At 47.3% G+C, this 12,919-nt stretch overlaps 1 protein-coding gene across 1 annotated transcript in view; it reads right to left on the reverse strand.

Moving 5' to 3' along the window:
• Nucleotides 1-12,919, reverse strand: part of Abhd2 (abhydrolase domain containing 2, acylglycerol lipase) — an 83,960-nt gene that overhangs the window by 53,609 nt on the left and 17,432 nt on the right. The window contains exons 2-3 of the mRNA XM_050153931.1: nucleotides 8,155-8,253; nucleotides 5,972-6,171 (exon numbers count right to left, since the gene is read on the reverse strand). Of these exons, the coding sequence (XP_050009888.1) occupies nucleotides 5,972-6,165 (194 nt within the window). The 5' untranslated portion in view covers nucleotides 6,166-6,171; nucleotides 8,155-8,253. The remainder of the gene's footprint in view (nucleotides 1-5,971; nucleotides 6,172-8,154; nucleotides 8,254-12,919) is intronic.

Raw genomic sequence — 12,919 nt, forward strand, 5'->3', positions numbered from 1 at the left:
CCCCGACTAATAAGACTAGAAAAACCTTTTAACAAAACACATCTCTCAGAGACAGGACAGAGCGTTCTTGACAAACAGTCAGTGCTAAAGGGACACTTGACTCCCTGGGGTGCCACTGAGCAAGCGGGGGCCAGTGTGGTTTCTTGGTTTCTCTTGGTTGGCACAGATGGCATTTGCCAAAATTTGAGTATCTCTCACCTACACTTGCCTATGGAGACTAAGAGACAGAAGGATGCCACCCTCGAGGCTCGGGAGCACCAGTGGCCCTGCTCCGTTCTGCCAAGCATGTGGCTCTTGATCTGGAGTACGTGTACTCCAGTGGTGAAGTGGAAAGTGACAGAAACTCTCAAAGAAGCCGATGAGAGGCATCAGATGGAAAGAGAGGTATACGCTGGAGAAGGGAGGAGGGTTCCCTGGGTCTAAAAGGGAGGGGTAAATAGGAAAGGTTTTCTCAGCGTCTGATGTGGCCTAAGGTTTTGATGGCAGAGTTATTTCAGTGGCTGGGGGGATGGTCAGTGAATGAATGGCCTGCCATGCTTGTACAAGGACTTGAGTTTGGATCTCCAAACCCGCATAAAAGCCAAGGCACGGAGGCAGGCAGGCGTAACTCGGCACCGGGGGTGTGGGGAGAAAGACAAAAACAAGTGGCCTCAAGGGACCACTGGCCAACCAGCCTTGCTGGATTGGTGAATCCAGGTTCAGCAAGAAGTCCTGTCTCAGATCTCCTGAGTAAATTGGGAGCATGGGGACCTTGAATGGGAGGGGGGCAGAGAAAAATGTAGAGCTCAATAAAAATCAATTAAAAAAAAAAAGAGGCCCTGTCTCAAGACATAAAGGTAGAGAACGACCAAAGAAGACACCCAACATTGATATCTGGTATTCATATGCACATACACACATGTGTACTTGAATACACACATACACACATCACATGCACACACAACATCACACACACACACACACACACACACGAACATCTACCTCACACACATCCCCCTCAAAATATCCACCTCAAGGGTATTCTGGAGAAAAGCAAAGGAGATTTGGAGTACCCAGAGGACAACAGTCCTGTGGGCAGACCTTTCCTGGGCTATGAGAGAATGTCTGAGCGATGGGAATGGACAAACAAGTTTGGGGCCACCCTGAAGGAGGCTTGAGGGCTGACCTGCTTGAGGAAGACAGCTCACATCCTATTATGACATCTGGGTGGGTCACAGGCAGGGAGGCAGCTTGGGAGTGGTCATACAGCTGAGCACGTAGGCCCTGCACTGTAGACTTAAGGTCTGTGTACTTTACTGTATGCAAATGATTACCCCTAGAGTACTGGAGAGAGACAGTGCCTGCTTGTTCACAGCAAGGATCAGAGAGGATCAGACAGACAGACAGACAGACAGCAGAAGGCCTCCCTACCCCTGCTTAGCTTCTTTCTTTGTTCTGGTAGTCAAAATCCTAAACTGCGTCAAATTCTATGACACCTTCCCTAACTTACCCACTCCCCTCTAGACACAACGAGCCCTCCTCTGTTTCCATTCCCAGAGGAGGACCGAGAGCAGGGATGCCAGGACCACCACACAGGAGGTTAATGCTAAGGACCAAACGATACACACACACACACACAGAGAGAGAGAGAGAGAGAGAGAGAGAGAGAGAGAGAGAGAGAGAGAGAGAGAGAGAGAGAGAGAGAGAGAGAGAGAGAGAGAGAGAGAGAGAGAGAGAGAGAGACAGAGAGACAGAGAGAGAGAGAGAGAGAGAGAGAGACAGAGAGAGAGACAGAGAGAGAGACAGAGAGAGACAGAGAGAGACAGAGAGAGAGAAGGGGGGGAATCAGAAATCATACCATCCTGATTTCATACAGAAGACCCCACAGATGCTCACTCAAACAGCAGTGGTATATTACTTCTGATTAAAGGAATTATAAGTTTTTTTAAAAATGTGCTTTACTTTCTATATTTTAAAATGGATGAATACGCATTAATTTTTCTCTTCTGAAGAAAATGCAGACTTGTATCACCACCCCGAGACTCCTCATTGCTCCTAACTGAGCTTTGGTCTGCTTGTTTCGCCAAAAGCAAACATTTCTTGAATCGCTAGGTAAACACTGATGTGTTGCTAAGTGAACAGGAGGTACAGCACCCCACCAAAGCAGCCGTCCCCCAGACATCACAGAACTCATTTGCGATGTGCCTTTGGGTCAATTATTTTAAAATCAGACTTAAAAGCTGACTTTAATGCTAAGAAGAGGAAAAAGCTCTCTTTCCTTTACTTTGAATAGTCACCGTTCATCTTGTTTCCTCTCTGGGCACAGCAAGAGGCTCAGTCTGGTTTTGCAAGGAAGTCATAATAAGCAGATGCCTGCCTGAGTCGGGCTACTGGGCAACTCACCGTGAATCAGCGACCCAAACCTTCTAGCAGAGGCGAGTGTTTGGGGAGCCTGGAGACAGCTTCCTCCCAGGGAAAAAACTTCAAAGTCCCAGGAGAAGTTTTTACCCACAATAGCCATTTCCTACCCTCAGCTTCAAACACAAGTGAAGCCATTCCGGAAATGTGACTCCGAGAAAGGTATTAGAGGACAGTGGCTTCCACCAGAGAGACAGAAATAGAGGTGCAGGAACTGCAGGCCACCTGGTGGGGGAAACCCTGCTAACAGCCCTCCTGTGGGCTAGCCTCTTGCCGTTCTGTGCTTTCCCCTGTACCCTGAGAACACACACTCCTTGTCCACCTCCGCCCAGGGACAAGAAGGGAACCCACTTTAGACACTGTAGTCTGTCTTAGGTACCCTCGCTGCCACGCCCAGCTTCCCAATCCTTAAAATGACAGAGAAAATGAGCCATTAAGAGGATTAGCTGAGCACAGTGGCGTGCGCCTTTAATCCCAGCACTCAACTCAGGAGGCAGAGGCAGGCGGATCTCTGTGAGGTCTAGAGGCCAGCCTGGTCTACAAGAGCTAGTTCCAGGACAGCCAGGGCTACATAGTAAGACCTTGTCTAGGAACAAACAAACAGAGGATCTGCTGGCAGAACATATCCGAGGGCTGTTAAATGTGAAACACAGGGACGGGCACCAAAGGGAGGGCGTGGGGACAGTTTGCTGGTACCACACGAACATGTACCAGACTCTAACCAGAAATAAGACAATGGGTAAAAACAAAAACCTAGCAGGGGACAGAATCCTTCTGTCCCATTCCCGTTAGAGGGGGCTTGTGTGCTTGGAATGCCACTGCTTAAATAATATCCCAACTTGCTCGGGGTGAGCTGGCTCCAAGGGAAAGCTCTTGGAAGCAGATGCTTCCTGGAGAATTTGTCTTTCATGCCCACCTTTTCAAGCTGCCCCTAAGTCCTAAGCAAACATGAGCTCTGCCTTTAGCCTGGGCCTCAGCAGCCTCCGAATCTAGGCCGCGTTGGAAGAAAGCCTGGAGACTGGTCAGTGACTGGGGGACATTGTGGGGATGCCGCTGGCTCAGGTTGATGACCCATAAAGAAGGAGGGGGCACTCGACCACCCTGGAAGTGAGAGTCGGCCATCTCAGTAGCAGTCACCAGGTCAACACCACAGGCTCATGTAGGAATACAAGCCAGGAAATGAAGAATACAAAGGAAGACTATAGAACTTAATGTTTCTGGGTTCATCTTCAAAGGAAAGTAAGAAAGAGAGGTAAGTCCTGCTGTAAGCAGCTTTTATTCTCACTTTGAACAAGCGGTACAGAATAAAAAATTGATAGTATTTTTCCAGAGCCTGAGCAAAAGCGGTGTTCCCATCGATTCTCCCTCAAAATCCTTAGTACAAATTTTACGCTTGTCTGCATATAAACTTACAGGGTTTTAAGCACTTGGGTGTTATTGTTTTGAAAGGGAGGAGTCCCCCTACGGACTCCCCACATAGTAGCGCTATTCTGGCAGGCGGTGGAACCTTTTGGACATGAGGTTTAGATGGCAGGCTTAGGGCCATTGGAGTGGCTTGAGCCCATTCTCTTGCTTCCCGACTGTAGACACCAGCCACCTCACCCTACTGCTCCAGCCAGCCTCAAGCTGTTCCCACCCCCATGCCTTCCTCACCAAGATGAACTGCACCCTCTCAAACTGTGGGGCTCAATAAAACCTCGTCTCCCTAAGTTGCTTCCAGTCAGGCGTTTGGGGAGAACATGAAAATTCGGCAATACATTTGGGTATTTTTATTTGTTCGTTTGTTTTTGTTGTTGTGTGTTTGTTTGTTTCTTTAAGACTTCCCTGGCTGTCCTGGAACTCACTCTGTAGACCAGGCTGGTCTCAAGATTAAAGGTATGTGCCACCACCTGGCATAAATTTGGTTTTCAAAAGCTCTCTGCAAACGAGAAGACTGAGGAACTGGGTTTGGTGGTTCCAGGGAATCTGAAAGCCATTGTAAATGTTACCAGCTAGTGTAGATTAATGAGGTATCCAAGGGAAATATAGGAGAAACATTAAAATACAAGGTAAAATGCTGGACAATTTTCAATACACAGGTACTATGCATTCCCTTGACAGAAAAGATTTTAACAGCAAAATTGGTGTAATAAGAACACCATTATCGGGCTGGAGAGATGGCTCAGAGGTTAAGAGCATTGCCTGCTCTTCCAAAGGTCCTGAGTTCAATTCCCAGCAACCACATGATGGCTCACAACCATCTGCAATGAGGTTTGGTGCCCTCTTCTGGCCATCAGGCATACACACAGACAGAATATTGTATACATAATAAATAAATATTTTAAAAAAAAAGAACTTAAAAAAAAAAAAGAACACCATTATCCTATACGGCTCTGGGGTGTGGGCTACTGTGATGGACAGTTCCTCACACGGGCAGTTTCAAACACAATTAGGAAATTAGTGTTGTACGCACATCCTCCAACGAGCATCAAGCAACATCTCTCGACATTAGAGCCACAGCAGCATAGTCCTGGCTCTCAGACACTGCACTGGAGACCCTCCCAAATACCCAAGGGCCACATGGAAGCTCCCCCGCCATGACTACTAGCCTCTGAAAATCAACCAAATGACAAGACAGCACAAGGCAAGAACTCTCAGATGCCGGTTGTCCTGTGTCTACTCCTCGGAGTCAAACATGCACTCAGTCACCAACTCCCTGGAAGAGGGTGGAGGAAAGAGCTTCTGCCCTGTCCATCAAGTTTTAGAAACCTGCCAGGCATGTGCTAAGGATACCTCTCTGCACGGCCACAGCACAGCCTTGAGGCACAGGGGCGGAGGGGATGAATGGAGCAAGCTGTGGGACGTGCAAAGGGAGGGAGGGAGTTGGTCAGACTAAAAAGGGAGACATGGAACTCTTCTGCTTCTGGCTTGGTTGAGCCCCAAAAGAAGACCCCATTAATCTGAAGACATCAGTGGGAAACTTAACACGCATCTCTTGGAGACGAGTTGTGAATCCCGACTGATCCCAGCTTCCATTCATCCCACAACCATGGTTTCCTCTCTCCCATGCAAGGGATCAGAGGAAGCACTCAAGTGTGTTCTTGTGGCCAGTGCTCCAGACAATTTTTAATGTCCAGGGGTTAAGAGGACCCCACGACAAGGCCTCTGTAGGGATGGCTTCTCTGTCCTTAGAGTGGCAAGAGTTAAAATATTACCCAAGGTTTCATATCTACCTAAAAACGTCTAATGTTTTCTGAAAAGTCCTTGTCATAGATGATGATGACACCATGCTGTGAAGGACAGGATGTTTCTAAGCAACAAAGATACGAGCCTTTCTCCCACCATTCGTTACCTAAACACTAGCTGACTACCGAGACTGTTTCTAACACCCACAAGGCCATTTTTCCATCTGTGCTCTACAGGTACAATACGAGATCCATTGTTTACTTGCTTGCTTTGTGGTGTTGAGCCTAGAACCCAGGATGTCACGCAAGCCAAGCAAGCCCACTCCCGATAAGCAACATCCTTCGGCTAGAAAGATTCTTTGAACATCACACAAAGCCAAACAGAACAACAGGCGGGGCAGTGGACTCACTCTTTGGTCAGAAGAGGACAGGATTTGAGCAGGAAGCGTGAGAGCCCGGAGTCCTGGAAGTAGAGGTCAGGAGGGGCAGTGGGACTCTTCAGGTTCAAACACCGTACGATGACGTAGAGAACAGCAGCTACGGCAGCCAGCTTCACCCCGTCAAACACGGCGGGGAGCTCGGGGGTCTCCAGCATGGCATTCATCTTGCTCTAGAAAGCAAAGGCACAGATCTGGGCTCACAAACACGGCCAGGGCAAGGAGGGTGGAGCCCACCTCACGGCAGAGGCGTGACCCCACTCCGGATGCGCTTCACACATGCCCACAGGGTGTCCACTGACCCCCACCCATCATTATCACCTGACAACCCCGACGCCCAGCCAACACCCCCAACCACAGAAACAGCTGAGTGCTGACTGAGGAGGGCACTATGTTCTTCCTGTAATCTCATGAGCAGTTCCAAGATGAACAAATTGGAAAATGGACAGTCAGAGTCTTCCTGAGAGCGGGGACGGTAAGGTGCATTGGGGTCGTTCTTTGATGTCTGTGGGGAAGTCACTCTACTCTCTGTGGACTTAATGACACCTGGAGCACCAGGTGTGTCAAGTGACACTTCCAGCCTTGAACAGCAGCACAGGACTGTGGGTGCCACCAGGTAAAGCTGTACCGTGTGCTGGCTCCATTCTCTATTTTCAGGGTGGGCTGAAAGCAAGCCGCCCCAGCCTAGTTCAGTCACTTTTCTCCACTGAGTTCCTGGCTCCAGAATTCTACTGAGTCTTGGCCCAGGTCACGGTGGATCTGGCTCCTGAGACTTTCAGGCAACGTGAAATGGAGCTAGTCAACTAAAACATCTTTTTCCCCCTCCAGGAGGTACCTGAAGGCAGCGATCGGTCCAAAATTGGGCCAATGACAGACCAAATTCAACCGCTAAACCAAAATTTAAGGTTGCAATACAGAAAATACGCATGCATATCTAATTTCCCACAAGGTGTCTTAATATTTCACCTTCTGAGGTAAGAAGCCTAAGCCATATGACACCCTGTCTCACAATGAAATGGGGCGGGTTTGGGGGGATGGCTAGCACAAAACTAACAAGAAAAGAAAATGTAATTCTCATAGCCCTGGTAACTATGGTAACTGCTTTCCCTGGAATGATTTCAAGTAGCCACTGTTAAAAACAGTTATGGGAACTCTGGTAGCCAATGACAGAGACTTAATGGGTAGGGCGAAAAAAAAAATCTCCAAAATGTGTACAATAGATTGAAGACTCCTGAGACCCAGGGGGGCCTTGGAGACTTCTCTAAAATCAAAGTAATACAAACACAGAAATCTCTGGCAAGGGCTTCTTCAATTGGTGAGAAACAGATCACAGGTCACAGCCTCTTAAGTAGCCTTCTGTCATCCAGACACAAAAGAAAAAGAGGTTCCAACACATTCCTGGAGGAATGGCAAGATGGTTCAGTGGGCAAACACACTTGCTGCCAAGGTTGACGACCGTAGTTTGATCCCCAGAACGCGCGTGGTAGAAGGGGAAAAATGACCGTTGGTTCCTGACTTCCACACACACGTTATGGCAAGAGCTCATCCACACTCACACATAAAATAAATGCTTCAAGAAAAAAGTTTAAAAAGCTAGGATTAACTTCTACTACACAGCTACATTCAAGGCCAGCATGGGATGAGACCCCGTCTCAACAATAATACATAATAAAAAGAGAATATCCCGGATACAATTTTAAGATTTGGGTTTTTTTGTTGTTGTTGTTTTGGAATTGGATTTTTTCAATATTGGGTTTCTCTGTGTAGCCCTCGAACTCGCTTTGTAGACTGGGCTGGCCTCAAAACTCAGAGGTCCACCTGCCTCTGTCTCCCGAGTGCTGGGATTAAAAGCATGTGTGACCATGTCCAGTCCTGAAACCCTGTCTTACAACAAAAGCAGAAATGAAAAATCTACCAGAAATTCCAAATTTTTTTGATGTGCTGGGGAAATGGAAATAAGGTTTGTTTCTTTGTCCTCCTTGCCCTCCTTTGTCCTAGAGTGAGAGCAGAAGCTGGCCATGGCGGCTTTCCCATTCTCCTTGTTGGTCGAGTCTAGTAAGTCATCAAAGGATCCTTGCCTTTCCACAAGCATGCGCTATTTACTATAATTCACGGGGAAGCGAAAAGGAACAGAGACGCCTCTTAGCAGGACATACCTATGTTGTTATTCCTCTCACGGAGAATGTGGATATTCCTTGAAGAGTTGAACACTTGGGCCAGTCAGATCTGATCTTGTATTCAAATTAACCTAAAAGCTGAAGAGAAGCAGATGTAGGTTAGGCTTGCGAGAACAAGACAGCACCCTTCCTTTTGTGCTGTTTGGAGACAGGGTGGCCGAGGCACCGCACCGACTGGCCTTGAATTCATGTCACCCCCCTTGCCTGGACTTCCCAAGGGCTGGTATTATGGGTATGTGCCACCATGCCTAGCCAATAACCCATTTTAATTGAAACATAAGCAGTCTGCTTTTCTTTTCTCTGCGCTTAAAGTCTTTAGGGGAAAGGGCAGTTTCTTTAATTAACATGTCTGCAATGCTCTTGAACGTTCTCACAAACTGGCCGTGGGAAGGCTTTGTGACCTCACCAAGAGCCAGAGCTCCATGTTCCTCCTGACTACAGCAAACTCAAGCCTACTTTTCCTCTTCACCAGTGCTCACAGACAGGTGCCATCGCTGTGATAGATGACGTAATTCAGGCTTTGGAGCAAGACAGCACAGCGAGTCACACCCTCTCTCCAGACAGGTAGCGATGGAGGGGAAAATGGGAGCCACGGGAAGTAAAGAGCACAAGGACAGGGTTCCAAAATACAAAGAAAAGCGGCAGCTAAATACAGTGCTACCTGAAAGCCACCGAGAGAAGTGAACAAGGAAAGAAAGGGTACCAAGCACAGAAGACACTGGAGGCTGGTCCCAAGTCACAGGTATGCAGGCAGCGCTGGGACCTGAGCCCCAGTAGTTTCTGATTCGCCAGACTAAAACTGCTAGAGAAAATGAAAGGCAGGTGAAGGAGAGGCTCCCTAGCCATCACAGCGACCTTGTTCTCCTTGACATTTGTAGAGTTCTTCCATATTCCAAGACAAATTAGCCAATTTGTCTTGTATGGTAAGGCTGGAACTGTGGAGCAACGTCCCCAGCCACATCACAGGCCACCTGGGCCCAGTAGGCCCAAAGGCTCAGCTGCAGGAGGAAAACAAGACACAGCCCAGGCTCAAGAGCTAAGCTGCCAGGTTCCAAAGCTACAGAGAAATCCTGTTTCAAATAACCAAAAACAACAACAACAACAAAAAAGATCTAAGCTTCCGGCCCACAGCCTGGTGTTATCTTTGCCTGGCTTTGCAAAGCAGCAGCGGTGAGTGTCTCACTCTATAGCTCAAGCTGGCCTTGAACTCTTGGCAGTCCTCCTGCTTCAACCTTTTTTTGTACTGGGATTATAGATGTGAGTCACCATGCCTTGGGTAGATCTGCACTGGCTGAATATTTAAAAATATCAAGTGTATGCACAAATGATAAAATCATAGCAAAGTTTCGAAAAGTAAACAAAGTCAAAGCTTATAGGATGTGTTTGGTTTACTTTACCATTCATCAATTAAAGCCTAAGTATGCCTAAACTTCCCATAAACACTTGAGGTAACTTTGACAAAGCCCTTTTACTTGGGATTGTGTCTTGTTGAGTAAACTGACATGCTCCCGGCTCCCTTGCAGCTAGGTGAGTCCAAATGACTAAATCCTGGCCAATTTTAAATGATCTGGTTGTAAGAAAACTCCATAAAAGGCAATCAGCCCTTTGCCCTCTTCCCTTCCTGCCTCCCTGAAATGCAGACAATATGGCTGCAGTTCCAACAGGCATCTTAGGCCATGAAATAACCTTGGAGTAACTCTATAAGCCTATTAAAACCAACAGCCTAGAAGGTGATTTAGTGGAGCCACCACTTCAGACCTCGGTCATCTGACTCAGGATTTCTTCCATGTGAAAGGATAGTTTAACCACTGTTAATTCTAGATGCTTCCACTATACAATTTCCAATGACACATAAGGAAATAGTATATACCCACATCTCTGGGATGCTAGAAGCATCAATTGCCAGGTATAAGATGCTTCCATTGCTACTTATAAGAGTGTTTTCATTTCTTTTCAAAATTCACTAACTATTTTATTACTAGAGAGAAAGCTTGAGGGCTAGGGGCGGAACTCAGTGGCATGACACTTCTAAAAAGTGCAAGGCTTGGGTCCATCACTTCCTTCAGGGAAGGAAGGAATTCATGAATGCATTCATGCTAGCTGGCTTCAAGACAGCAACTAACAAATGAAAAAAGCTTAAATCCTGTACAGGGAAAATAAACACAGCGACAAACACAACGACTATGTATGTAAGTCCAGCTAGATCAACTCTGGGTTTTCTGCCCACCAGAGGAGAAAGAGAAACCCAGCCAGATCAGTGGGTCGCGAAGTGGAAAGAGCTAGCCGAGCGTTCTGACCCCGCAGGTGCACAGCATGCACGCGGTGGAAGGAGGGCCTTTCTGGCACAGAACTGCTTTACAGATGTGCAGGACTCTATAGAGGGGACTTTCATCGACAGACAGTGCCCTCCTACAGCTATTTTTAAAGAGCAAATGCAGCAAAGAATTAATTTCCTCAACCCTTAAAAAATGAAAAGGTTTTAAAATTCAATTCTGGGCAGACAAGTCCATAGATGGTTTACAATTATGAAGACCCGAATTCACAGCTTTGGCCTAAGGCTTGAATCTGAGGGTTCTTGGCAGCAAGCCAGTTTTGCATGCCTCTAGGGAGTGCACCCTTAAATCCTAGCAGGCTTAAGTAGACGACTACTGGCTGGGTGCTCAGCATGGCATGGAACCACAATTAAGTACCACCTGCATACAACTGGGGGAAACAAGCCAGGATTTTATGCACTCTAGGAACTTGGAGATAAGAATACTTGAGTAAGGAAAGTCCTGGAACAGCTATATCCAGAACTGGACCTCAGTGTATCAAGTCTAGGACTTTAAAAGTGGGTGTGTGTGTATAGTAAATACCTACCTACTTATCAGTCTATGTGGGTATTAAACTAGGAATCACCGGGCAATTCCAAAACAAAGCTCTTCGCATGCATTTTGTCTCACCTGTTTTATTTTATGGTGGTAACTCTCTCCGTTTTTCTTTTTTACAAATCTGACCCGGCACTTATCAGTAAACATTCTGAATGTGCTGAATTTCATGATCATGGCAGCCAAGTAAGGTCAGGCCTGGTCATTACTCAGATGGAAGATATACCAAACTCAACACCTTGAGCTATTTTGAGTGCTCCCCCTTCTCCATTTTCTAGGCTGATGAAATCCGGTGGAAATGGGTCCCAAGCAGTCTTAGATGAGGAAAACATGTCACAGGAGGGCTGTGGAGTCTACAGGAATGGGGCCAGCCTTTCCCCGCCTGTCTCCATTGAGTTGGGCTTCCCATGTGCCTATAGTGATCTTTTCTCCGTGGGTTACCCTACACACCAGTCCTGCTACTTTATGAATAAACATTGGTGCTGTGGCTGATAGTTAGTGTTCTATTGCTCATGCATACAGCATCCAAAAGACAATGTAGGTGCCGTCAAATGTCCAGCATCAGGTCATTAGAGGAGCTCTCAGCGCTACTGCAGGGCTCTAAGACGGGCTTGGCTGGTATTTCCACCTATGCTGCAGGCCTAGGCAGTGCCTCCCACGCTTCCATTGCTCACCCACGGCCAAGGGTATCACTTAGGACAGAGGTCCCTGCATAGGACCTGGGACCTGGAACCTGTTAGGCCTGGTCACCTTGAAAGAGGCACTTAGCTTTTCAGGCCCTAAGGATCTCAGCTATAAAATGAGAGGCTTGAGATAGGAGTAGAAAACTCTTTCAGTTTGAAACATCTGAGATTCTGGGGATACAACCGCAGTCATTGGCTAAAAGGTGTGGGGGACGGGGACGACTCTCTCTATGCTGTGTGACAGAATGCAGCCCCTACCTTCCTGCCTCAGACCACACACAATAAAATCCAAAGACCTCAAGGCCTTTGTTCTTTCTTCAAATAAATTAAAGTTCTATATTTTCCGCTGTGTAATTCATACCAACAATTCCATTATATTACTGCAGTAAGTGTCTCAAAATATCGACTATTATCATCATCACTACTAAATTCTCTTCCCTTTTTATCTCAGCACGCTTCTTAATCTGACACCCAGGAATCACACAAAAGCCACCTGGCTAATGAACACAGAAGCCTCGTCAAGCAATGGAACGGCTGGAGGAAGAGCTGCTGGGACTGCCGCCAACAAGATGAAAATGGATCCCAGGACACTCTCTCCCAGAGTTCTCCACAGAGGAACCCTACTAGCGTTAATACATCACTGGTTAATGGATGGTGATCTTCAAGTTCCCCCAAAGGGCTCTAAGAAGCTGGGCATGGTGGTACCCACGGGGGGGTACCAGGACTCAGTGGGATGGAGGCAGGACTGTGGGCAAGCTCCAGGCCAGCGTGGTCTGGAGCACAGTGAGAAGCTCTTTCTTAAAGAAGTTTCAAGCTACCATTGCTCCTGGTTTTATGCTAACGGCCTTCCAATATTCCCAGCATGTCCTGCAGAGGGACCCTCCTGTGGAGGTTAAACCTGCCCCTTATATTTACTTCCCCTTGCCAGGAAGCCCACGCTTCTCCCCGCCCTGACTCACAACTCTAGGCCAGCACACCAAAGGCCTCTGGCAACTGAAGTTGTTAAGGGGTCAAGGAACAACACTCTGCCACAAAAATATGGCCTGTGTTCACTCCATGTCATCCTGATGTGGCAAAAAAAGAAAAAAAAAAAGCAGTCAATCCTAGAGTGGGCAGCACAAGACCTTTGAAGAGAATGAAAAAGAGCCAGTTCCTGCCACTTCACTGAGAAGTCAGAGCTGCCATATGCCACAG

Source organism: Alexandromys fortis, unplaced genomic scaffold (genome assembly GCF_014885135.2).
Source record: "Alexandromys fortis isolate MF-2015 unplaced genomic scaffold, M_Fortis_MF-2015_v1.1 scaffold_86, whole genome shotgun sequence".
NCBI lineage: Eukaryota > Metazoa > Chordata > Mammalia > Rodentia > Cricetidae > Alexandromys > Alexandromys fortis.